The sequence below is a fragment of the Natrix helvetica genome (genome assembly GCF_964273705.1).
Source record: "Natrix helvetica genome assembly, contig: HAP1_SCAFFOLD_99, whole genome shotgun sequence".
In the NCBI taxonomy this organism is placed as follows: domain Eukaryota; kingdom Metazoa; phylum Chordata; class Lepidosauria; order Squamata; family Natricidae; genus Natrix; species Natrix helvetica.
The window spans coordinates 137,426-163,923 of record NW_028113627.1 but is presented as its reverse complement, the minus strand read 5'-3'; the positions used below and the strand labels follow the sequence as shown (position 1 = coordinate 163,923).

General features: G+C 43.7%; 1 protein-coding gene across 5 annotated transcripts in view; it reads left to right on the top strand.

Moving 5' to 3' along the window:
- LOC309382294 (26S proteasome non-ATPase regulatory subunit 3-like) overlaps positions 1-23,386 on the top strand; it is a 53,650-nt gene extending 30,264 nt beyond the window's left edge. For 2 of the 5 annotated variants that reach the window (XM_081971794.1, XM_081971791.1), the window contains 5 exons: positions 8,779-8,898; positions 16,993-17,096; positions 17,517-17,672; positions 18,428-18,478; positions 22,943-23,386. In XM_081971794.1, the coding sequence (XP_081827920.1) occupies positions 8,779-8,898; positions 16,993-17,096; positions 17,517-17,672; positions 18,428-18,478; positions 22,943-23,020 (509 nt within the window). In that variant the 3' untranslated portion in view covers positions 23,021-23,386. The remainder of the gene's footprint in view (positions 1-8,778; positions 8,899-16,992; positions 17,097-17,516; positions 17,673-18,427; positions 18,479-22,942) is intronic. The other 3 variants (XM_081971793.1, XM_081971792.1, XM_081971795.1) reach the window with 3 other exon arrangements.
- The last annotated feature ends 3,112 nt before the right edge of the window (positions 23,387-26,498 follow it).

Here is a 26,498-nt window from a genome sequence, read left to right as displayed (position 1 = left end):
ACTCTGCTGACGCCATTTTCTTTGTAAAAGACTTATACCATCTCTGAACTCAGACAATGGGGCCTAAGAAACCACCAACGGGCAAGTCATTTTCGGCTCCTGCGTCTGCCACCTCCAGTCCAAGCATGCAGCAAACAAAAATTACTTCATTGTTACAACAATAAGGGTCTGGAGAGAGCTCAAAAGAACTATCTGTTACCCAAATGTTTCAAGAAATAATGAGGGGTGAAAATGAGTTGAAAAAAGAGGTGACAGATCTTAAAGATGAACTCAGAGGTGTTCAACATCATATTTCAGAAAACAAACAGAGAATTGTGGTGTTGGAGGAGGAGGAGGCTGGGCTGGGGGAGGAGGTTAAGGCAGTCCGGAAGGGAAATGTAGACTTGGAAAACTTTATGGCAAAAATAGAATTTGAAAGAATGTCCTTTTTTCTCAGATTCCAGAACCTACCAGAGACAGAAAATGAAGACCTTAAGGATATTATGAGTACAATTTTAGCAGAATGCATTAAGAGAAATAAAGAACAGTTGTGGTGGGATATGGATCTGGTTTACAGGATTAATTCAGCATATGCTAGAAGTCATAATGTTCCAAGGGAGGTACATGTTAAATTTCTCAGGAGGACCACAAGGGATGAGGTGCTAGGGGCCCAAAGGGAGGGACCACTAAAATATAAAGACGAAGAAATTACCATTCTTAAGCAAATTCCGAAAAAGATAAGAGAAAGAAGGAGGAAGTATTCCTCCTTATCAAAGAAATTATACAATAAAGGAGTTTGGTTTAGATGGTTATTGCCAGAGGGAATATTGATTTTTTGGGAGGGAAATGGAATCAGAATTAATACAGTGCAGGAGGCTGAAGCCTTCATTTAAAAACACTTTTCTCTCCTAGAGGACGAACATAGGGAAGGTAGTGAAAAGGGTAGCAAGGTACAAGATATGAAGGAGGAGGGGGCTGTGGCTCCCCCTGGGGACAGGGAGGAAGGAGCAATATCGAAAAGGCTCAGGTCACAAAAATAAAAGTATTTGAAATATTTGTAATTGTTTTTTTTTAAAGAATTTTATTGGTTTTTACAAATATTTATAGGAAAGGGTAAATAGGTACAAGAAAATTTTGACAGCTACATCGTGCGAAAGGTAGAAATCCCCCCCCCCCCGAATCTCACAACTTTTACAGAAAAAAAGGATCAAAAATTAAGAAATAAACATTGGCAGCTTTATGTTTTACATTATATCAACAATATATTCAATCATCTTTTATGTCACTTCCAACAATTACATTATAACAACAATTGCAATAATGTTTCAAACTCATTTTTGTGACCTGAGTCTTTTCACTATTGCTTCCTCCCCCCTGTCTTCTGGCAGAGCCATGGCCCCTCCCCCCCTCATATCTTGTGTACTGTCCCCTGTTCCATCTAGAAAGGCACTGTATTTTTCAATGAAAGCCTCTGCCTCCACAACTGTATTAATTCTAATTCTAGTGCCCTCCCAGAAAATCACCATTCCTTCTGGCAATAACCATCTGAACCAAACTCCTTTATTATATAATTTCTTTGATAAAGAGGAATATTTCTTCCTCTTATCTCTTACTTTCTTCGGAATTTGTTTAAGGATGGTTATTTCTTTGTCTTTATATTTTAATGGTCCTACCCTTTGAGCTCCTAAGACCTCATCTCTTGTAGTCTTTCTAAGAAATTTAACATGTATTTCCCTTGGAACATTGTGTGTTCTAGCGTATGCTGAGTTGATCCTATAAATCAAATCAATATCCCACCATAGCTGTTGTTTATCTCTTTTAATATATTCTGCTAAAATTGTGGTCATGATCTCCTTAAGGTCTTCATTTTCTGTCTCTGGTAAGTTTTGAAATCTAAGAAAAAAAGACATTCTTTCAAATTCCATTTTTATCATATGATTTTCAAATTCTCTATTCCCCTTCTGGACAATCTTAACCTCCTCCCTCAGCCCAGTTGTGTCTTCCTCCAGCACACCTATTCTCTGTTTATTTTGTGTTGCTGCTTGTTGCATTTCTCTGAGCTGATCATTTAAGTCTGCCAGTTGTTTTTTCAGTTCGTCTTGTCCCTTCATAATAGTTTGAAACATTTGGGCAACAGATAAGTCCTTTGAACTCTCTTCAGTTGTTTTAGGTTGTAGAAATGAGGCCATTTGTGTCTGTTGAGTAATCGGGCTAGACGTAGAAGATGTTGGGGCTGAGGATGCCTTACCAGGCAGTGGCTTTTTAGGACCCATGTTAAGTTCAGAGATAGCTGTAAGTCTTATACAGAAGAAATGCCGTCTGTGGAATGCACAGCTGGGAGAGATCGTGAGGCAAACAAGCCCAGAAGTGAAAGTTAGTCTTCCTGTACAGCTCCAAGCCAAAAGATAAAAATCAAATGTTCCAAATCCAAGGGGACCACATAAGAAGAGAGGCTCCAGGAGATCTCTGGGGCGTAGAGTAATATAAAGCCAGAAATCCTTTCAAAGGGGAAACTTCATTCGTAAAAGCGAAGAAGGAGGAAGTTGGCCATCTTGGCTCCGCCTTCACAGGGGATCAGAAAGCAACATATCCAAAGTTTCCAAAAGGTAGTTTAAAAGAATCAACTCAGCAGTCATCTCTTGCAATTGTTGCAAAAGTCATGCTCCCATTGCTTAGTGGAAGTGAAAGTTAACTTTTAACACTCTCTCTCTCCTCCGAGAGAGAGAGATATTCCGAGTGCCGCTTTTCCGAGGGGGTGGTGGAAAATCCCCCCCTCCAATTTTAACACTTCAAAGGATTGAATCCACAATTTAGAAAGGCTGCTGCTCATCAATTAGGTAGATTTAAAAGAGATTGAGGGAAACTTCCCACCTCACCCCACTTCAGCTGTAACATCTGATTGATTGTTTCCTTCCAGGCTCCGTTCGGCGAAGGCGCACAGCGACAGCGCACAGCGCCGCCATGCACCCCCCACGCTCCCCGGCTCCTGGGGCGAGGTTGGAAACCCCCCTGCGGGTGCCGCCAATCCAGGGGATCCCAACGAGCCGCCCTACGGCAGGGAGCCCCTCCAAGGCCCCCTGTGCTCCTAAAAGGAGCCCACCGAAGAGACGAGTGGCGGACGCACAGGTCCGTCGCCTTCGGGGACCGGAAGTCATCTCCAAATATTTGGAATTGTTGATATACTAGAAAATGACAAAGGAAAAGATGATTGAACACATGATTGATACAATGTAGAATAAGATTCTGTTTTTTGCTTATCTTTTACACGTTTTTAATTTAAAAATTGTGAGATTTGGAGGGATTTCTACCACTAGCGTGGGAGCTGCCAAAAGTTTCTATGTACCCTCTTACCTTTCCCCAAAAATGTTTAAAGACCAATAAAATCCTTAAAAAAAAAAGACTAAGCACTCTGACAGCCTCCCCCAACGCCAAGAGGTAGCCCCGTGGGCACCACCACCTCCTAGCCCACTGCCCCCACTGCAATTAAACTTGACTCAGGGCCCATTCAGCCCTATGCTACCAATCAATACTGCTGGCCTTTGGGGCACCCCTGGCGCGCAGGGACAGGGCAGGATCATGGAGGCCACCTTCACCCCAAATGCGGCTGGGCTTCGTCCGGGGGAGAATCCTGTGCCCACCCCTTGTACAACCGCTGCTATGCAAATCATGCCCCCTGCTTGCCAGGACATTATAGCAGAGGCTATAAAGCAGGGGATTGCAGCTGGCCTAAAGGAAAAGGCTTCACTACCACCTACAACTTGGGGGCCAGCATGAGCAGGGGGTTTCCAGTTGGCTACTGACCCTGCCCCCATTCCTGAACCCGACCATTGCCCTTCCCCCACCTCTGAAGAGGATGAAATCAGAGATACCGAGCTATCAGATGAGGAAGGACCGGTTGCAGACAAGGCCAAAGCTGCATCCGAAATGGGAGAGCTGGTGACAAAGGAGGCCACACCTCAACCCCAATCTACCAGCGTGTGGTTCACCGAGCACAAGCTAGAGACCGACACCATTCCGGCCCCTCAGATCTTCATTGATGCCGTTCAGCGCCAGTGGTCCACACCCACTTCAGGGCCTGCCCAGTCTGCCAATGACAAGCGCTTCTACAATGTGGCAGAGGGCCTCAACAAGGCGCTATTGTGGCCAACAATTGACTCTCCCGTGGCGGCCCTCTACACCAACACCACGATGCCGGGGGCGCAGGAGGATATCCTCAAATCCGAGGACCGACTGGCTGACCAGGTCATCCAGCGGGGCCACCAGGCGGCTGCCTGGGCGGTGCGGGCCTCAACAGCGGCGTCATTCTTTTCACGTTCCAGCCTCAGCTGGCTGCAGCAATTCCAGGGGCGGATCCCGGTCGGAGACGCAAGGGTCCACCAGGACCTGAATAAGATTATCGCCGCTGTGCAATTCACAGCGGATGCCACTCTGAGCACCACCCGGTTCGCCTCCAAAGCAATGGCGTCATCGGTGGCGTCACGCAGGCTCCTGTGGCTGCGACAGTGGCAGACAGAGGTCAAGCATAAGTGGGGCTTGGCATCTGAACCTTACGCGGGGGGATCTCTCTTTGGGGACGCTCTCACGCCCCTTTTGATCGAGGGTAAGGATAAGCGTAAGATCCTCCCCTCCAACCCCAAAAGAGGGTTTGCACGCTCGGCCCCATACCCCAGGAGACAGCCATTTCGTAGCCAAGAGTATGGGGGGGCTGGCAGGCAGCAAGATTATTCCCCCTCCCGATTTCGCCCAGAGGGGGGATATTTTCAGCGACCCAGGCAACAACAGTATCGGCAGCAGAGGGGGAACCAGTCTAAGCGTCCCTTTCGCGGAGGCAGTAACCGATACTACCGCAGACCTTGATTCCCCCCAGGGGTGACACCCCATTGGAGGCAGGTTACGTTTTTTCGCTGACCAATGGGAAGTCACGACCACTGATGCCTGGGTTAGGGCCACGGTCAGATTCAGTCTGGCCTTGGAGTTTGTTTCTACACCCCCAAAGTTTTTTATTAGTTGTCCAGTTTCTAGCAACCCCCAGAGGAGGTCCCTCATGCAGTACACCATACAGCATTTACTTGATATCAGGGCTATTCAGGAGGTACCGACCGGTCAGACCGGCTGTGGTTTCTATTCTGTTCTGTTTGTTATACCCAAGGCCTCTGGAGGGTGGAGAGCTATTTTGGATTTGAAACGATTAAACAAGTTTGTCAAATACAGACGTTTCAAGATGCATTCCTTGAGGACCATCCTGGAAGGTATCCGTGAAGGTGATTTTCTCTCCTCCGTAGACCTCACTGAGGTGTACCTACATGTACCTGTCCGGAGAGACAATAGACAATTCTTACGTTTCTGTTACATGTCACGCCACTACCAGTATAGGGCTTTGCCCTTTGGCCTCTCCTCCACGCCCAGGGTCTTCACTAAGGTATTGGCTGTACTAGCAGCCCATCTGCGCTCGTTCCCTGTCAGGGTGCAACTTTACCTGGATGATATCTTGATTCAATCCACTTCCAGGGACAAGGCGGTGTCAGATTTGCAAATCACATTAAGGATCTTGAGAGAACACGGGTTTTCCATCAATGAGACCAAAAGTCACTTCATCCCCACTACTCGCATTTTACATTTGGGTGCGTGGATAGACACGGTATTGGGTCAGGTCTCCCTTTCGGAGGGACGGATCAACAGCCTTAGGCAACTGGTGACAGAAGTGCTTCACAGCCACGAGACATCGTTGGCCACTCTATCCAAGTTGCTGGGTAAAATGGTTTCCACCTTTTCTATAGTACCCTGGGCTAGGTTACACTCGAGGGAGTTGCAATGGTTTCTCCTTCCCTACCAGAAGGCCAACCACAGCTTGGCTAGGGTTCAGTTACCCAAGGAGGTTCGCCAGTTGCTCGTCTGGTGGAGATCTCGGGCTGTGGAGATGGGATGCCATTTCAGGGCAGTCGCTAGAGTGACAGTGACCACCGACGCCAGCTTACTTGGTTGGGGGGCCCATATGGGAACACAAATGGCTCAGGGGCTATGGTCAAAGGAGGACGCTGAGAGGAGTATCAACTGGTTGGAGCTAAGGGCCATTAGGTTAGCCTTACTATGTTTCCAGGATTCTGTATCTGGCTGCCATGTCCTCATCCTTACGGATAATATGACGGCCAAGGCCCACATCAATAGACAGGGAGGTACTAGATCAGGTGGCTTAATGGCAGAGTCAAGCCTCCTATTCTCCTGGGCCGAAGGGAACCTTAGGTCCATCTACACAGAACATATATCGGGTGTCGCCAACATCATGGCGGATTGGCTTAGTAGATCTACTGTTGACCAAGCCGAATGGCGTCTGCACCCTTCTCTTTTTCAGGAGGTCACACGGCTGTTCGGACTCCCCATCGTCGATCTGTTTGCCACTACGGTCAACGCCCAGCTGCCGAGATTTTTCTCGAAGTTCAACGTGCCGGGAGCGGAAGCGGTGGATGCCCTTTGCTGCCCCTGGCCCAGGGGATTACTTTATGTGTTTCCCCCGATCCCTCTTCTTCCCTGGGCCATACGCTGTCTGGGAGCGGAGGTCATTCTGCTGGCTCCTCACTAGCCTCGGCGCCCCTGGTTTGCCGATCTGCGGTCACTCTCAGTGGAGAAACCTTGGAGAATCCCACTGGACCGAGTTGTTCTCACCCAAGGGTCTCTGCGACACCCGGACCCTCTGGTTGCAGCTGACCGTCTGGAGGTTGAGCGGCTCACGCTGAGGGGTGGACACCTGTCAGATAGGTTCATCTCCACCATACAGACCTCTAGGAGGCCGTCCACAATTTGAATTTATAATGCCACCTGGAAAGTATTCTCACGCTGGTGCGCGGGTAGACAGATTTCACCAATGCAGTCTACCATTCCCCAGGTTCTGGAATTTCTGCAGGACGGGTTGGAAAAGGGGTTATCCCCCAACACCCTTAGATGGCAGTTGGCGGCCATTAGTAGTGTGCTTACCTGGGGTGGGGGTCAGTCGTTGGCACATCACCCCAACGTCCGGGGATTTTTAAAAGGGGCTGTTAACCTCAAACGCCCAGCGGTGCACCGGTATCCAACCTGGGATCTGGCCAAGGTCCTGGACGCCCTGATTGACCCACCTTTCGAGCCCTTGCGGGAGGTCCACTTGCAAATGCTTACCTGGAAGACAGTATTCCTGGTAGCCGTAACGTCCGCGAGGCGTATTTCCGAGTTGCATGCATTGTCACTGCGGGAGGATCTATGCAGATTCCACGAAGATAGGGTGGTCCTCAGGCTGGACCCATCATTCATGCCTAAAGTGGGGTCGTGGTTTCATCGGGCCCAGGAAGTCATACTTCCCAATTTCTGTCCCTCTCCCACTCATGCGTTGGAACGTCTCTGGCACATGTTAGATGTGCGCCGAGCACTAAAGATTTACATTGAACGCACAGCGGGCCACAGGCATTCCGAGGCTCTGTTTCTTTCTTTCCATTCCTCATCTCTGGGTCAGAAGTTCTCTGTAGCTACCATTGGGCGTTGGGTCAGGCACTGTATTGCTGCAGCGTATGACTCGCGCCAGGAACCGAGACCGGTCGGACTGACGGCACATTCTACCAGGAGCGCTGCTACCACGAAGGCATGGGCAACGCAAGCATCCTTGGATGAGATTTGCAGGGCAGCTACGTGGACCTCTCCATCTCCCTTTGTACACAATTACAAACATGATAAGTTCGCTTCAGCCGACGCTGTGTTCGGGAGGAGGGTTCTCCAGGCGGTCTGTTCGGCTGAACCAATCCAGGAACAGTCGGTGGCCCATCCTTGATTGCTTTGGTGCTTGGGTATGTCCCATGCATGGAGGCTATCTCCACCCTTATTGAGGAAGGGCGTTGGTAACTTACCTGATACGCCTCTTCTAATAAAGTGGAGATAGCATCCAGCCCCAGCCCTTGGGTGTTCCTGTTTTCCTAGTGTTCCTGTACATTCCTGTTCTTATACCGTTTTTTTTTTTGTTCCTTCGCCGAATAACTGGGCGGTACCACTAATGGAAGGGGTTATATAGTGGTTAATTAATTAGTAATCAGACTCAGTCCAATCAGAGCACGGACAGTGTCAACCCATGCATGGATGCTATCTCCACCTTATTAGAAGAGGCGTATCAGGTAAGTTACCAACGCCCTTTCTTAAAAACCTCCAGTGGTGAAGCACCCACAACTTCTGAAGGCAAGCTGTTCCACTGGTTAATTGTTCTCACTGTTAGGAAGTTTCTCCTTAATTCCAGGTTGCTTCTCTCCTTGAGTACTTTCCATCCATTTTTTCTTGTCCTGCCCTCTGGTGCTTTGAAAAATAAGTTGACCCCCTCCTCTTTGTGGCAACCTCTCAAATACTGGAATACTGCTATCATGTCACCCCTAATTCTTCTTTTCACTAGACTAGCCAAACCCAAATCCTGCAGCCATTCTTCATATGTTTTAGTCTCCAGGCTTTTGATCATCTTAGTTGCTCTTCTCTGAACTTTTTCCAAAGTCTCAACAACTTTTTTTTAATGTGACCAAAACTGGATGCAGTACTCCAGGTGTGGCCTTACTAAGACTTTATAAAGTGGTACTACTAGCAAAGTACACATGGGGAGAAGGTGGGGTTAGCTACCTCCAGAATGCCACACCCTCATTGGTGCCCCAGGCCAGTTGGTAGAGCCATGTCTTCAAGCCCTTTTAAAAGGCCAAGAGGGTGGGGGCAGATCTGGCGGAGCACGATGTTCCAGAGGGCAGAAGCCATGGCATATGCTCACAGAGCTCTTCAGTTTAATCTTCTCTTGCTTTCTTTTGACAGCCGTTCGAACAGGAAATCTGGCCAAGTTCAACCAGGTTCTTGATCAGTTTGGTGATAAGTTCCAAGCTGATGGAACCTATACCCTCATCATTCGGTTGAGACACAATGTGATTAAAACAGGTAAGAAGCCATTAAGTCCTTGTAGTTTTCTTTCTGGTGGTCACATGGAGTTTAAAATTCTGTCTTGGAGACCCATCTGTTTTTCTAGTTGCTAGTGAATTTTACTTTCTTGCCGTCTTTCTCAAGAGGATCTCAAGAGTGAACCAATTATTGCTTTTATGAATGCCGCTTTTGAGTAGAAAGAACGAATCATAGTTACAAGTAATCCTTGACTTACAACAGTTCATTTAGTAACTGTTCAAAGTTTACAATGGCAGTGAAAAAAGTGACTTATGACCCATTTTTCACACTTATGACCATTGTAGCATCCCCATGGTCACATGATTTACATTTTCATGCTTGGCAACTGACTCACATTTTGCAGTGTCCCGGAGTCATGTGATCCCCTTTTGCAATCTTCTGACGAGCAAAGTCAATGGGGAAACTAGTTTTGCTGAACAACCATATTACTAATTTAAGAACTGCAGTGATTCACTTAACAAATGTGGCAAGAAAAGTCGTAAAACGGGGCAAAACTCACTTAAAAATTTCTCACTTAACAACATAAATTTTGGGTTCAATTGTGGTCGTAAGTTGAGGACTATGTACTTCTTTGTCTTATCACTTCTTTTTTTAACCTTTGTGCTCCTATCCCATATACAGGTGAAACTTGAAAAATTAGAATATCGTGCAAAAGTTCATTTATTTCAGTAATGCAACTTAAAAGGTGAAACTAATATATGAGATAGACACATTACATGCAAAGCAAGATAGTTCAAGCTGTGATTTGTCATAATTGTGATGATTATGGCATACAGCTCATGAAAACCCAAAATCCACCATCTCAGAAAATTAGAATATTACATGCAATCAATAAAATAAGGATTATACATAGAACAATATTGGATCTCTGAAAAGTATAAGCATGCATATGTACTCAGTACTTGGTTTGGGCCCCTTTTGCAGCAATTACTGCCTCAGTGCGGCGTGGCATGGAAGCTATCAGCCTGTGGTACTGCTGAGGTGTTATGGAAGACCAGGATGCTTCAATAGCGGCCTTCAGCTCTTCTGCATTGTTCGGTCTCATGTCTCTCATTTTTCTCTTGGCAATGCCCCATAGATTCTCTATGGGGTTCAGGTCAGGTGATTTTGCTGGCCAATCAAGCACAGTAATCCCACGGTCATTGAACCAGGTTTTGGTGCTTTTGACAGTGTGGGCAGGTGCCAGGTCCTGCTGGAAAATGAAGTCAGCATCCCCATAAAGCTCATCTGCGGAAGGAAGCATGAAGTACTCCAAAATCTCCTGGTAGACAGCTGCGTTGACCCTGGACTTAATGAAGCACAGTGGACCAACACCAGCAGATGACATGGCTTCCTAAATCAACACAGACTGTGGAAACTTCACACTGGACTTCAAGCATCTTGCAGTGTGTGCCTCTCCATTTTTCCTCCATACTCTGGGTCCTTGGTTTCCAAATGAGATACAAAATTTGCTCTCATCAGAAAAGAGGACTTTGGACCACTGAGCAACAGACCAGGTCTGTTTTTCTTTAGCCCAGGTAAGACGCTTCTGACGTTTGTTGTTCAGGAGCGGCTTGACAAGAGGAATACGACATCTGAAGCCCATGTCCAGGATTCGTCTGAGTGTGGTGGCTCTTTTTTTTTTAATTAAAGAATTTAATAGTTTTTACAAATATTTCCCCTTCCCTCCCTCCACCCCAGCCCTACCCCTCCTCCAACCCTCCCTCCCCCCAACCTCCCAGAGCAAAATACAGGGTATAAACATTTAACAGTTATACACTAACATAAGTTAACTAACGATAGCATCCTACCTCCTCTTGTACTTTAACTCCCCTTTTATTAAACTAACTTTAGATAAATTGTAACATTCCTTGTTCATTCATAAGCTAATTGGAATTTCTTAGTCCGATATTTATTTTGAATGTAGTCAATCCATCCTCTCCATTCCCACTTGTATTTCTCATCTGAATAACCCTTCAAATATGCTGAGATTTTGGCCATCTCTGCTAAGTTTACTACTTTTAACGTCCATTCTTGAATAGTAGGCAGTTCTTCCTTCTTCCAGTACTGGGCCACCAACAATCTTGCTGCCGTTATTAAGTTCAAAATCAAATTAGTCTCTATAGCTGTACAATCTGTAATTATACCTAACAAGAACAGCTGGGGAGTGAACTTTATCCTCTTTTTAAGAATATTTTGAATAATCCACCATATTTTTATCCAAAATGCTTTAACTTTTTTACAAGTCCACCATACATGATAATACGTAGCGTCAACTCCAACATTTAGATTGTAAAGTCGGATACATACAAGCTAACTTTTTGGGATCTAAATGCCATCTATAGAACATCTTATAAAAATTCTCTCTCAAGTTTTGAGCTTGCGTAAATTTTACATTTCTTACCCAAATCTTTTCCCATGTTTCCATCAATATTGGTTCTTCAAAGTTTTGTGCCCATTTTATCATGCAGTCTTTAACTAACTCTGTTTCTGAGTCTATTTCTTTCAGTATATTATACAACCTTTTTATATGCATTTGACTCTGGTCCCTAATTTGTTTTACCAAATTATCCTCATTTTGTATGATACCAATTTTCTGCTCTTTTTTCCATCTAGCCTGTAACTGTCCATACTGGAACCAGGTTTGAATTACCCTTTCCTCTCTTAATACATTCAAGGGTTTTAGCTGTGGTACACCTCTTTCTATGTTAAGAAGCTCTTTATATGTAATTACATCCTGTTTTTGTTCTATACTTATATTCTCTATCGCATGTCTGGGTACTACCCACATAGGTATCTTATCGTTTAACTTGTATTGATATTTTTTTCCAGACACGCAATAGAGCATTCCTTAATATGTGGCTTTTAAAAGTCTTGTCCACTTTCTTGTCATATATTAAATAAGCATGCCAACCATCTACCAAATCATATCCCTCGATATTCAATATTCTATCCTCTGTTAAGTTAATCCAATCACTAATTGTTGATAAAGCTACTGCTTCATAATATAATTTTAAGTTGGGCATTTTCAGACCTCCTCTTTCACGTATATCTTGCATTATTTTAAGTTTTATTCTCGATTTCTTCCCTGCCCAAACAAAGTTATTAATACCTTTCTGCCATTCTTCCAAATTTGCATCTTTTTTGAGTATTGGTATCATTTGAAAAAGAAATAGAAATTTAGGCAAAACGTTCATTTTTACTGCTGCTATCCTTCCCAGTAAAGACAATTGTAATTTTTTTCCATTTATTCATCTCTGTCTGTATTTTGTACCATAGTGATTCATAATTATACTTATATAATTTGAGGTTGTGATATAAACTCCTAGATATTTAAGCTTTTTTACTATCTCACATCCTGTTACTCTTTCCAGTTCTACTTTTTGATTTATAGTCATATTTTTAACTATCATCTTTGTTTTCCCTAAGTTTATTTTAAACCCAGATGCTTGACCATATTGATTAATTATGTTCATTAGACCTATAGCCGATTTCCCCGGTTGGGTTAGAGTTACGACCAAGTCATCCGCGAATGCTCGTACTCTGTATTCATAGTGCCTAATCTTAATTCCCTGTACATCATCTGAATCATGTATTCTATTCAGCAATAATTCCAAAGTTAAAATAAACAATAATGGAGACAGGGGACATCCCTGTCTTGTTCCTTTTTCAATTTTAAAAGGTTCTGTTAGACTACCATTAACTATAATTTGTGCTGTTTGTTTCTGGTATATTGCATTAATAGATTGTGTAAAATATTCTCCAAACTGCATCTTTTGTATTATTTTCATTAAAAGTTGCCAATCCACTCGATCAAATGCTTTCTCCGCATCCAAAAATATAAGCACTGCAGGGATTTGGTTATTCTTCCCCAAATACTCCAATGTATTAACAATTTGTCTTACATTACTTTTCATTTGTCTCCCATGTATAAAACCAGATTGATCATTGTGAATCATTTGTTGTATAACTGACATCAACCTATTTCCTAGTATTTTAGCAAAAATTTTATAATCTGTATTGAGTAGTGATATAGGCCTATAGTTTTTTGGCTGACTGTGATCTTGATCTTCTTTCGGAATCAGGGAAATAAAGGCTGTTCTCCAAGATGGTGGTACTCCTCCTCCCAGTTGTATTTTATTAAATAGTTCCTTAAGAGGTTCTACCATTTCTAGTTGTAGATTTTTGTAATAAACCGCTGTCAATCCATCTGTGCCAGGGGCCTTACCAACTTCTAACTGCTTAATTACCAGGAGAATTTCCTCCGTGGATATCGGTTGATTCAATCTTTCCCTTTGCTCATCTGTGACTATGGGGATATTCTCTTTCTCCAAATATCTATATCTAAACCTTGTATTTTATCCCCAGCATACAGTCTCGTATAAAATTCTAAAAAAGCCTTTTTAATCATATCCTGTTGATAAACTTCTTTACCTTTGTACTCTATTTTCTCTATGGTACGAGACTTTTGTTTTTTCCTTAACATATATGCTAACCATCTACCTGGTTTATTTGCATTGCAAAAAGTATTGTGTTTAGCGTATAACAAATTAGTTGCTACTTCATCTGACATCAACATGTTGAATTGCCCTCGTAGTAAAGTAATTTCTTCTTTTGTCTTCTTATCATCTGGGTTAGATATTAGCGCCTGCTCTTTCTTTTTTATCTCTTCTTCTAGTTCCCTTCGTTTTCCACCCTGTCTACGTCTATATTGGTTATTCAAGTTTATTAAAACACCTCTCATATATGCTTTACTTGCATCCCAAACCATTTCCATGGATATTCCCTTATGCATGTTAAAAGCAAAATATTCTTTCAGTAGTTTTTTACATTCTGTGACATTTCCCTCATATCTAAATAAATTTCCATTTAACCTCTAAGACCTCCTAGATCCCTCTCCATATTCCAGTTCCATCCACACCGGGTTATGATCTGTTAGGGTTCTCGGACATATCTTCATCATCTTCACCCTGGAAAGAAAATCATTCGTAATTAATATAAAGTCAATTCTAGAGAAAGATTGGTGCCTATCAGGAAAAAAAATGTAAAGTCTTGTTCTTTAACATTCTGTTCTCGCCAAATATCCCTCAGTTCCATATCCTCCATCATGTCGAAGAAAGATTTAGGCAATCTTGCTCATGTTTGAATATTTTGCAAAAGTCGCTTCTTGTCTTTCATAGTATCCAATACTCCATTCCAGTCACCCAGTAATATACACGATCTATAATCCCATTGTATTAATTTAGTATGGAGCAACTTGTAAAATTTTTCTTGTTGTTGATTGGGAGCATATACTCCCGTTAAAAGTATTTTCTTTCCTTCTATTAATAATTCAATTGCGATATATCTTCCTTGAGGATCTGCTTCAATTAATTCAGCCTTTAAGTCTTTCCTTAAGTATATAACTATGCCATTTTTCTTCTCTGGAGCAGATGCCACAAAGTGCATTCCCAATCTTGCATTCATCAGATATTTCTGGTCATTTGTTCTAATATGTGTTTCTTGCAAACAAATTACATTATTTTTAAATTTTTTCAGATGGTGAAATATTTTTTTCCTTTTTTGTGGTGAGTTTAAACCATTAACATTCCAGGTCAGGAATTTAATTGTCATCTTCAGCCCCCTGAAGCTTTTTAAGAGCCACCTGGAAATCCTGCTGGAATTTCTTCTTAGGTCTGGCTCCCCCCACAGCTTCTGTATTTATATTTGTAACTTCTTGGATTGTTATCTGAGCTTGTTGCATCTTTAATTCTTGTTCTTTACGTTTGGTTGCTGCTCGGGTTTGTCTTTGTTCCATAACTCCTTCTGTCTCCTCAGATAATTCCAAGGCTTGAGCAGCACCCGCTTGTACCTGGGTATCTTCCTGTCTAGCCTCCCCTGCTTCTTTTCTTCTTCTGAGTCCTGGAGATGGTAGGTATCCAGCCTTTAATACATTACTGTAAAAATCTCTTGCCTTCCAAACTGAATTAAGACGATATCTTTCACCTAAATAATTCACCACCAGTCCAGCTGGAACCTCCAATCTGTACTGTATCTGGCGATTTCTAAGTTCATCCAGTAGGAATGCATAATCCTTTCTGGATCTCAACATTTTAGGGGGAATTCCTTCAATACTGCCACCTCCTGACCTGCCACTTGTAGCTTGTTTTTATAAGTCGCTTGTAATATTCAATTCCTTGTTTTCCTGGTGACAAAATAGATTACAATATCTCTTGGTAGTTGTCTCTGTCTGGCAATCCATGAATTAACATGGCAAATTTTGTCCATCTGCCAATCATATTCTACCTTTGGTTCGCCGATTAGTTGAGCAAAAGCTTCTGCAAAAATTTCTCTTAAGTTTTCTTGTTATTTTCTTTCAGGCCTCTTATTCTCAAAGCAAATTCCATCGCTCTATATTGTATCATTGTAACCTCTGCCTCTGACTTATCGATCTTACTTTGTGCCTCATCTACTTTCTTCTCCAAATTGACATTAGAATGGTTAATTTCGTCCACCCTATCCTCCAGTGATGTTACATAACCAAATAAACCCTTAAATGCATCCACTATATCCTCTCTTATCTGTTGATTGCGGGTTTGGATTAAATCCTTAATTTCAGACATTTCGTCAGACACATCTTTAAAAGCAGTTGTAATCTTTCCTTCCAAAACAGCGGCTTGTTCCTTTAAAGCGCTTTGGAGGGCTTCAAGTGTCAAAGTTTCTGTGTCCGCTGGGGGTAATAAAGACTGTGATTTATGTCTCTGGGCTGGGGAACTTCCCACACTCTTAGAGACACTTAATTTTATTTGTTTTGAAGCCATTTCCAAATATTCAAATCACACTTTTCAACAGCCAAATTGTTAAATCCAAAAAGACCACCTAATCCCCAGATTTGTTAAATCTTATAGCTTGTTAGTAAACTAATGCTGTTTTCTTTAATCTTGAGCTCTTGGATCTTTTAACAACGTTAACAGGTACTTAATACTATCCTTCCTTTTAAGTTTCACTTTCACCATGCCCTTTGATATTCAGGTGCAATCTTCCCTTTAGTTCCCCTTAATCTTCGCAGAATGAAGTATTACTACATCAGAGTTAAAGTTTGTACTTGCAATTGTAATCACTCCTGTCTTTGCTCTGCCTGCATGTTATTCAAATGTAGATTGAAACGTTGATTGCAGGGATGGTCGTGACGTTTTGTTTCTGCTAGAGCAGAAGCGTCCCAGACAAGTTCTGTCGTGCTACTGGGGGGCTCTCACCCTTCGAGCCCCAGAATTGCTCCTAGGGGTCTAGGGGAGCTCTACCCTTGCCCGGCTACTCACCTCCCCCTCTTTTCCCGAGGGGAGAGTTTTCAAGCCTCTAGACAGCTGATTTACGCTGTTCTAGCAACTTAACTCGATCACGGGGCTGGCGTTCCCAAAGGAACGTCTTTCAATGCCTACGTTACCACCAGAAGTCTGTGTGTGGTGGCTCTTGATGCACTGACTCCAGCCTCAGTCCACTCCTTGTGAAAGTCCTCAACACTTTTGAATGGCCTTTTCCTGACAATCCTCTCCAGGCTGCAGTGATCCCTGCTGTTTGTGCACCTTTTTCTTCCACACATTTCCCTTCCACATAACTTTCTATTAATGTGCTTTGATACAGCACTTTGGGAACATCCAACTTCTTTTGCAATTACCTTTTGAGGCTTTCGCTCCTTATGGAGGGTGTCAATGATGGTTTTCTGCACAACTGTCAGGTCAGCAGTCTTTCCCATGATTGTGATTCCTACTGAACCAGACTGAGAGACCATTTAAAGGCTCAGGAACCCTTTGCAGGTGTTATGGATTAATTAGCTGATTAGATTGGGACACTTTGAGCCTAGAATATTGGACCTATTCACAATATTCTAATTTTCTGAGATGGTGGATTTGGGGTTTTCATGAGCTGTAAGCCATAATCATCACAATGATGACAAATCACGGCTTGAACTATCTTGCTTTGCATGTAATGAGTCTATCTCATATTAGTTTCACCTTTTAAGTTGCATTACTGAAATAAATGAACTTTTGCATGATATTCTAATTTTTTCGAGTTTCACCTGTACATTGGCATTGGTTTTCTTTAACTCTTATTTAGGTGTTCGCATGATCAGCCTTTCGTATTCACGCATATCCTTAGCTGATATAGCTCAGAAGTTGCAGTTGGATAGCCCAGAGGATGCTGAATTCATTGTTGCCAAGGTGAGGAACTATACAGTTTACAATCTTCTCTCAGACATCCTAAGCCACTGGGTTGCACTTGAAAGCCATTAGGTGCCAGTCTTTGTGACAGAGAAATTTACTTTGGGTCTTGATTATTTGGAAAACCCCAAAATAAATTGTTCAAAAGCTGTTACTGATTGCTTTATCCTTTGTCTGTTTTTACTTCCTGGCATCATATTATGCCTTTGGTATTAATGACATAGAATTTGATAATTCTTCCTTTCCATTAGCAAACCACTTAAGTCTGCAACTCTGCATCTGGACTGTTCAGAAGATAGTAACCTCTTTCTAAAAGTTGTTTTCCCAAACAAGCTGTGAAAAGCTTCCTCTGATGCTCCCTTGCCTTCTCACCTAAGTAGTCATTGGAGAGCCACTTCACCATTGTGCCTTGATTTCCAGGCTATTCGGGATTGTGTGATTGAAGCTAGTATTAACCATGAGAAAGGGTATGTCCAGTCAAAGGAGATGACTGACATCTATTCCACCCGGGAGCCCCAGCTTGCTTTCCACCAACGTATTTCCTTCTGCCTCGACATTCACAATATGTCTGTCAAGGTAAGGCAAGGGTGGTCAGTGTTTAAGGAGTTGGGAGTTGTATTTCAGCATTCTAGCAGTGACATTACTGGAAAGAGAAGGACAAATTTTTCTCACACTTTGGGGATGGGCTTCTGGAGTGTGTGTTGGGGATGGGGACAGGGTAGGAGGCCTCTCAGAGGCAAACTTCCCCCACAGCCTCAAAAAAGCAAAAACCACAAAGCTCAGAATTTGGTCATTTTGCTGCAAATGCAGTTTTGGGGTACCAGGGAGCTGCCTGCAGAGGCTGTATGAGGTGAAAAATCAAATGTGCATCACAACTCCACAGGAGAGTTACTGAGTGTGCACCTTGTCTGCAAAAGGTTGAAAAGAAGGGAGCTTTGATCATCCAGTTAATATCAGTAGTTTTCTCTATTGTCAAACAAAGGTTGTCACCAATGCTTAAAGCCCTTTAAGATCTTTAAAAGACTATGTAAGTATTAACTGCTTTTTTTTAGATCAGGGGAAGACACGGAACTCTCCAATTCTGGGAAGAAATTGTAGCAGGTAGAGAATTTGGTTCCCTTCACCAAAGACATAATAATAAGATATATATATATAGTATTTGTCCATCAGTTTCAAGTGGAACAGCTAAAACATCTCCCTTTTGGATTGTCCTTTTGTGCCTTTGCCTCTGTTATTGAAGATTTCCATGACTAGTCTTCCTGTGAGCTTTCTTTTTGAAGTTTACCTTTAACTTATTTGTGTTTTCTGTTTTCATTTTCTCCCATGCCTAGGCTATGAGATTCCCCCCAAAATCTTACAACAAGGACTTGGAGTCTGCAGAGGTGAGGTTTCCTGGCAACCACACAGAAAGCTCCTTAGTTGGGTCATTGTTTTGTGCTTGATTATGGGCTGGCAATCTTAATGAACTAGGTCCTGTTGTTTGTTCTTGTGTAATGGCATTTGGACATTAAATTGCTGAAATCATGTAAGATTTAAATACAAAATGGTTTGTTGTACTCTCTTAAACTTGTCTTGTGAGATTTCAAAGATCTTTTTAAAATTGATGTTTAATTTTGATATCATCTAGATCAGTGTTTCTCAACTGTGGCCATTTGAAGATGTGTGGACTTTAAATCCCAGAATTCCCCAGCCAGTCATGGGAGTTTAAGTCCACACATCTTCAAATGGCCACAGTTGAGAAACACTGATCTAGAGGTATCCCTGGTATCATGTTACTGACAATGTTGATTAAATGCAGCAAAGTAGGTGAATGTATAGATCATTTTGCAGAACTCTACTGTTTGTGGGAGAGGTGGGGGCCGAGGGCCAAATTATGTTCGGGGGACGCGGGCTCACTGTTTAAGAGCGATTGCGCGTTCCAACCCTCATCGCCCTTCTCGCACCCCCGGGTGCTCGGGATTACAGGACCCTGGTCTCCGGCTGGTGTCGCTTAACGCCAGGTCCATGGTGCATAAGGCTCCCCTCATTTAGGACCTCATACAAGACGGTAGAGCGGACCTGGCGTGCATTATGGAGACCTGGTTGGGCCATGAGGGGGGGTGTTCCCCTTAGTGAACTATGCCCATCAGGGTTCCGGGCGTTTCACCAGCCGAGAGCCCAGGGCAGGGGCGGGGTGGTGGTTATTAGGGAAAGTCTCAGACCTCAGGAGGTCACTGTGCCTTAGATAGGCGGGTGTGAGTCCCTTTTTGTGAAATGGGGCCTTGGAGTTCAGGTGGGCCTTTTTGTTACGTACCTGTCTCCCTGCTACGTTTCATCGGCCCTGCCGGAGCTGCTGCATATGTTAGCTGGATTGACGGTTGATTTCCCCAGGCTTATGATCCTGGGGGATTTCAATCTGCCTTCCATTGGCGAGACATCCGAGTCAGCTCAGGAGTTCATGGCTTCCATGACGGCTATGGACCTAACTCAATTAACCCCACCCATAATAGGGGACACACGCTCGACCTGATTTTTGTCTCTGGGCAGTGGATGAATGATCTAGATTTAGGGGATATTTCTATTCAACCCTTGTCATGGTCTGATCATTTCCTCATCAGGCTTGACTTCCATACTGCTACCCCTCACCGCAGGGAGGCGGAACTGACTAGATGGTTCCGCCCCAGGCGCCTGATGGACCCTGAAAGGTTCCTGATGGAACTTGGGACTTTTCCTGAATCCCTTGCTCACAACTCGACCGAAGCCCTAGTGGAAGCCTGGGATGCCGAAAAAGAAGCCTAGAGAGTGGTTGGAGGGCCAGCCGGTCCGAATCTGATCGAATACTAGTAAGAATTCATATTAAATCCTACTTAGTGGCGATAAAAGCGGCAAAATGGCAACATTTTTCCGCTCTTATCGCGTCCGCAGATAACTGCCCAGCCGCCCTGTTTAGGGTGACCCGTTCCTTACTTAAACAAGGAACAGGGAAAGACCCCTTGCAGGGTAGGGCTGAAGAATTTGTTCAGTATCTGCAGGATAAAATCGCTCAGATCCAGACAGGCTTGGACTCTGACTGGGTAGATTCGGGCGCGTCGACGGGGATGAATCTTGTGGAGACAATCTGGGATGAGTTTCACCCTGTGACCCCCGAGGGCATGGACAGGATTATGGGGAGACTCAGTGCTGCCACTTGTGTGCTGGACCCGTGACCCTCGTGGTTAGTTTCGGCTAACCGTGGTAGCACGTCAGCTTCCCCAGTACCTGGATAAAGCTGTTTACCTGGATCCGTTTCAGTCGGGTTTCAGGCCCGGGTACAGCACGGAGACGGCATTGGTCGCGTTGGTCGATGATCTCTGGCAGGCCCGGGACAGGGGCTGCTCCTCTGTCCTGGTCCTATTAGACCTCTCGGCGGCTTTCGATACCATCAACCATGGTATCCTACTGCAACGACTCGGGGGGTTGGGAGTGTGGGGCACCATTTTACGGTGGTTCTCCTCCTACCTGTCGGATCGGTTGCAGTTCGTGTTGACTGGAGGGCAGGGATCGACCCCGAGGCGCGTCACTTGTGGGGTGCCCCAGGGGTCGGTTCTCTCACCCCTCCTGTTCAACATATATATGAAACCGCTGGGCGAGATCATCCGTGGTTTTGGGGTATGGTATCATCAATATGCTGATGATACCCAACTTTTCATCTCTACCCCAAACCACCCAAACGATGCCCTCGACGTGATGTCCCGATGCCTGGAGGCTGTGCGGATCTGGATGGGGAGGAACAGGCTCAAGCTCAATCCCTCCAAGACTGAGGGGCTGTGGTTTCCGTCATCCCGATTTGTGCATCTTGTTCCATCTTTGATGATAGGGGGAGAAATTTTAGCCCCCTCAGAGAGGGCACGCAATCTGGGAGTCCCCCTGGGCACGCGGCTTAGTTTAGAAGAACACCTGACGGCCGTGACCAGGGGGGCCTTTTACCAGGTTCGCCTGGTACGTCAGTTGCGCCCCTTCCTGGATCGGGATGCTCTATGCACAGTCACTCATGCCCTCATCCTTTCTCGCCTGGACTACTGCAACGCTCTCTACATGGGGCTGCCCTTGAAGAGCACCCGGAGGCTTCAGCTGGTCCAGAATGCGGCCAGGCGGGTTATCATGGGGGTACCTAGGTGCTCCCAAGTTACACCCCTTTTAGGCGGCCTGCACTGGTTGCCAGTTGTTTTCCGGGTGCGATTCAAGGTACTAATTATGACCTTTAAAGCGCTCCATGGCTTAGGCCCAGGGTACCTGCAAGACCACCTACTGCCACCAGTAGCCTCCCACCGTCCTGTGTGATCCCACAGAGTTGGCCTCCTCAGGGTGCCGTCAGCCAGACAGTGTCGGCTAGCGACCCCCAGGGGGAGAGCCTTCTCTGTGGGAGCGCCTTCCCTCTGGAATGAGCTGCCCCCGGAGCTTCGCATAATCCCTGACCTCCAGTCCTTCCGATGCGCCCTAAAAAGTTGGCTTTTCCAGCAAGCCGGCCTGGCCTGTTAATTTTATCTCATTTTTCAAATGTTAGTGTTATATTAATTCGATTTGTTTCTTGGATTGTTTCTAATTTTCTTTTAAGTTTTGTAACATGGGTTTTTTAATGCCCTGAGTCCTTTGGGAGAAGGGCGGCATATAAATCCAATAAAACAAAACAAAACAATAAAACAAACAGAAGTCATCTTTTTTGGGCAGACATTTAAGATGTAGGGCATATATCCTTGTGCCCAGTGTTGAAGTCGGGTCAGAGCTAGGAGGCAGATCACACGCAGCATTGTCAAAGTAAAAGGTTTTTTATTCTTTCTGTTAAAAAACAAGTGGCTCCCGCGCCAGCAGCTCCTATTATACAGGGAGCTATAGCCTTGTGCCCAGCATAGCACAATAATGTTCCTACAAATGCCTGACAAAAGGAGGCACTTCTTTGGGGAATTATTTTTATTATACATTTTTCTTTGTTACATTGTACATAACGTTTCAATTTCTGCAATGACAGTGTGCTGTCTGTATCAAATCTCTTTTGAATACACATAATTTTATACACACCATAATTATAACCATTATTCTCTTAATATTTACAATATAATCTTCCCATCTAATTGCCCTATACAATTTAATCTATAATCAAATATAATCCAGTGGTAATATTACTTATGATATTATTGCTTATATATATGTATGTTTGTTTGTTTTTATTTGCATTTATTGCATTTATTTTATTAATCATCCTGAATTATAAATTACTAACTTCTGCTTCTATTTTGTAACCATTTATAAAATAGGTCCCAAGTAAAATAGTACTCTGTTTCCTCTTTATCCTTAATTTTCATCGTTAACCTGTCCATTTCGGCAGTCTAATATTTTCTTTATTACATTTTCATCTATAGGTATATTTCTGTTTTTCCAATTTTGTGTGTGTATAATTCTCGCTGCCGTTATCACGTCATATTAATTATGTAAAGAAAAGGAGGCACTTTTGTTGCTAGAACATTATGATACATTTAAGTCCTTGGGTTTACCAGCCACCCTCCCTCCCTTTTCTCAGTCTTAGAAAACTGAGTATGCACTATTGGGAATGTAGTTAATACCAAAAATACATATATCAACCATTTAGATTAAATATCTCAGAAACATTTCAAATGCAATTTTTTTTCTGCAATCTGTCAGCCATATGAGCAACTTGAAAAGGTGAGAAATGTAATAGAAGTATTTTCTATGGGCCTTGTTGAAACTTGCATTATAGTTTTAGCTGTTGGGGAGGAGGGGGGAATGGCCTTTGGTGTAATTTGCACTGAAACTCAGTTTTGCTGTATAGCAACTAAACGGTACTAATCCATATTGCGACCTTTGCTTTGCAGGAGCGCCGGGAGCGTGAGCAGCAGGATCTAGAATTTGCCAAGGAAATGGCAGAGGATGATGATGATGGTTTCCCTTGATGCTCTGTGGGGGGTGGCACATTTGTTTGTGAGGTTTTTTGTTTGTTTGTTCTCCCAATACAAAACCTTATCTATTGTCTGAAAACCAGAACCTCCCTTCTTTCCATATTCTGCATGTTGGGGGCAGTACCCCCAAAAATCCTCTAGCTGCTGCAGGAAGATGACATAGGACCTCAAATTAAAGGGTTGATCCTTGCTTCTGAACTAAAGGTCACTGTGGTTTTCAGTCATAACTATTCCCTACAAAGGGCCAGACTAATCCATTATCCTTACTGGAGTTCTGCTCCAGCTGGCAAAGTAATTTCAGTGACAAATCTTTGTCAAATTTTGTTTAGGACTTTTAAATAAAAGTTTGAGGAAAATAAATTGTATCTTGTATGGAATATTAAATAGAACTCATGTTTACTCAGCTCTAACAGTAGAGCCACTGGAAATATGGGAGTTCGAGCTCTATTTTTTCCCCTGATTGATATTGGTATGTCTAAAAATATGCTGTTTGACAATAAATCGTGTTACAGGCAATGGAATACAGTGCAACCTGAACACCCTTTGAAATTATTACAGAAACACATTAGCAATGGAAGAAAACATGATTCTTAAAATAAAAATAGAGAAAGAGATTCTCCTATTTTGAATAACTGTCCCAAACAACAAAAATAATATGCAAGGACAAGAAGAATCTGGCTGTCAGATAACCCACTCAGTGAAATATTGTGGTCTGCATGTGACAGATAATAATCAAGAAATATATTAAAATAACTGCCAAATTATGGCAAGAAATCAAACGAGATCTTGAAAGGTGGAGACATTTAAGACCATCCTTGGTTAGGAACACACACACACACACACACACCCTCCAATGGTGAATTAAGGAGGGATAATACTCCCTTAGACTGTTGGGGGCTGGACTATAGTTTGAAAAAAACATGTTCTATGAACACTGCACATATCTTTATTTGAAATACAAAAAACATGAAATAATATAATACTTAAAATGAAGAACAATTTTAACCAACATAAATATACTACTAATTCAATGAGAAGTGTGGGCCTGCTTATTTGGGATTACAGGGTTAAAGGTCTTTTAAGCCTGGAGGAGAATTCACAAACTGATTTGCTTTTTGCCACGCTTGTGCATGTGTATATACACACATGATTATCTACCAAAATTGTTCAGCAACCAATTTGGTGGATGTACTTTATATATGGAAAGAATCAAAGCAGTGGGTGAATTCTCCTTCAGGCATTATACTGCGGTTGCATTTGAATTAGTGTTAGCCAACTTCAGCTGATTTTGAAAAAGCTAGCAGACATGGAGACGTGTCAACCACCAACCCAGTCACTCACTCACTCACTTACTTTTAAAACACTACTTTAAAAGCAGCCCCTACCCTACTCGCCCACTGGCCCTGGATCACATGGCTGTGAAAAACATCTGAAAGGCTGTTTTTAAAGCACTTTTAAAGACTTTTAACACACTACTTTACAAGCTGGCAGCTGCTTTTCACCCCAACACTCCACGGGCCGGATACTTTGCATTGGTGGGCCATATCCGGCCTGCAGGCCATAGTTTGAGGATACCTGTCTTAGAAGTTCTTTGGTTGGGCTTGTTCGGCAGTTTCTTGTTTAGTTGATCGTTGGTCTGATGTTAATTGTGGAGTTAATCTATGCCAGGGGTGTCAAACTCAATTTCATTGAGGAGCGCATCAGGGTTGTGTTTGACCTCAGAGGGCCAGGCGGGGGGCATGCCCAGGGGGGGTGGGCATGGTGGGGGTGGGCATGGTGTGCATGGCACGGGACTTGCGGGGGGGATCTGTGGTGGCCAAGTGCTAAGGCAGGACTTCCCTGAGACCCTCCCTCACTTTCATTATACAGGTAATCAAGTTACGAATGTAATAGAGCCTGCCAATTACATTTGTAACCCAAGGATTTGTTTGATTGAATCACTTTAAATGAATGTGATCACTCCCTGCTTTCCCCAATGCATTTGTTAATTGAATGCACATGAGGTATCTCCGAGTGGGGAAGAGAATGCTGGGCCTAGTGCTGGAGCAGGCCATCCAAGGCCTCCCCCAATCCACTGAGATACCTCATGCTCCCCTGAGGTCCCCACAATTGCTTCCCCCCCATCCTGCCCCATCAGGTCTCCGCAGACTGGGCCTGCTGTGCCCCACCCCATTTCCCATGGATTACTTACTTTTTGAAGATCTCCAGAGCTCCAGAAGAGGCTGACACACTAGCAGAAAAGCCAAAGTGTTTTGTTCAGACGATGGCAAAGCTGTAAGAACGTGAAATCTAAGGAAAACATTTTCACCAGCTTCTGACTAAAAGACTTCAACTGGGTCCATGTGGCCAGTAGGCCTAGTCCTGGACTGGGCCACAGTAGCCTCCTGCTGCTGATTGAGGCAGCAGCAACAGCCAATCAACAAGGAGGTTGTTACCTTTGTCTCATTGGGCTGAACTGCAAGCCCCTTGTTGGTTGGCTGCCACACCTCAATCCCCGAAGCTGCTCATTCAAACTAGCCAGTCAGCAGCAAACAGGAGACTGCTCATTGCCTGCCAGACTGGCCCAAACAGCCTCCAGGCCAGTGGTGGGTTTCCAAAATATTTTAGAACCTCTCCTATAGGTGTGGCCTGCTTTGTGGGAGTGGCTTTGCCGGCCATGTGTCTGGGTGGGAGTGGCTTGCCGGCCATGTGACTGGGTGGGAGTGGCTTGCCGGCCATGTGACCAAGTGGGAGTGGCTTGGCAGTCATGTGACCGGGTGAGAGTGGCTTGCCAGCCATGTGACTGAGTGGGAGTGGCTTGGCAGTCATGTGCAACTGTTAACTCTTTATGCTGTATATAATCTCTGAAAATGTAAAAGAGAGAAAACATAGGACTCCCCAGTCTGTCCCAAACGCATTTCAGCTTCTGCAACTTCCCTCCACCCTCAAAATACAGGGCCAATAAGTTATATTCCAATCCTACACAACAGAAACAACCCCCCTCCAAACACACACATACACACTCACACTCACTGTTTCCATTTCTTTGAAGGATTTTTCAGCACCTGTCCCTCCATAAAGAGGCTCAAGGAAAGAATCAATTTCTTATTGGATTTGGAAGTACTTAGAAGTAGCAAAAGTTCCCACTGCTTTCCAGTGTCTCAAAAGCCCATCATAAAGGCAAGAGTCCATCCTTCTGCTTCTCAGTGCAGAAATCCCTAATATGTTCCAGTAGATTTCAAAAGCCTCACTTGGAAGCAGAAAAAGCCAAGATTAGTCACTGCTATATAAGGTTTCTGTACTGCTGTGAGCTATACAATTTAAAGTTTCCGCACACTGCTATCAAACAATTTAAGCAGGAATATACCTCTGAGTAAACAGGTATTTTGCTTATGGCATTTGTACTTTACTGCAACAAGCAAGCACTCGCCCTCTAAATAAGTTAGACAGTCATAATATTAAAACTTGATAAGTGTTCTTAACAAGAAATTCA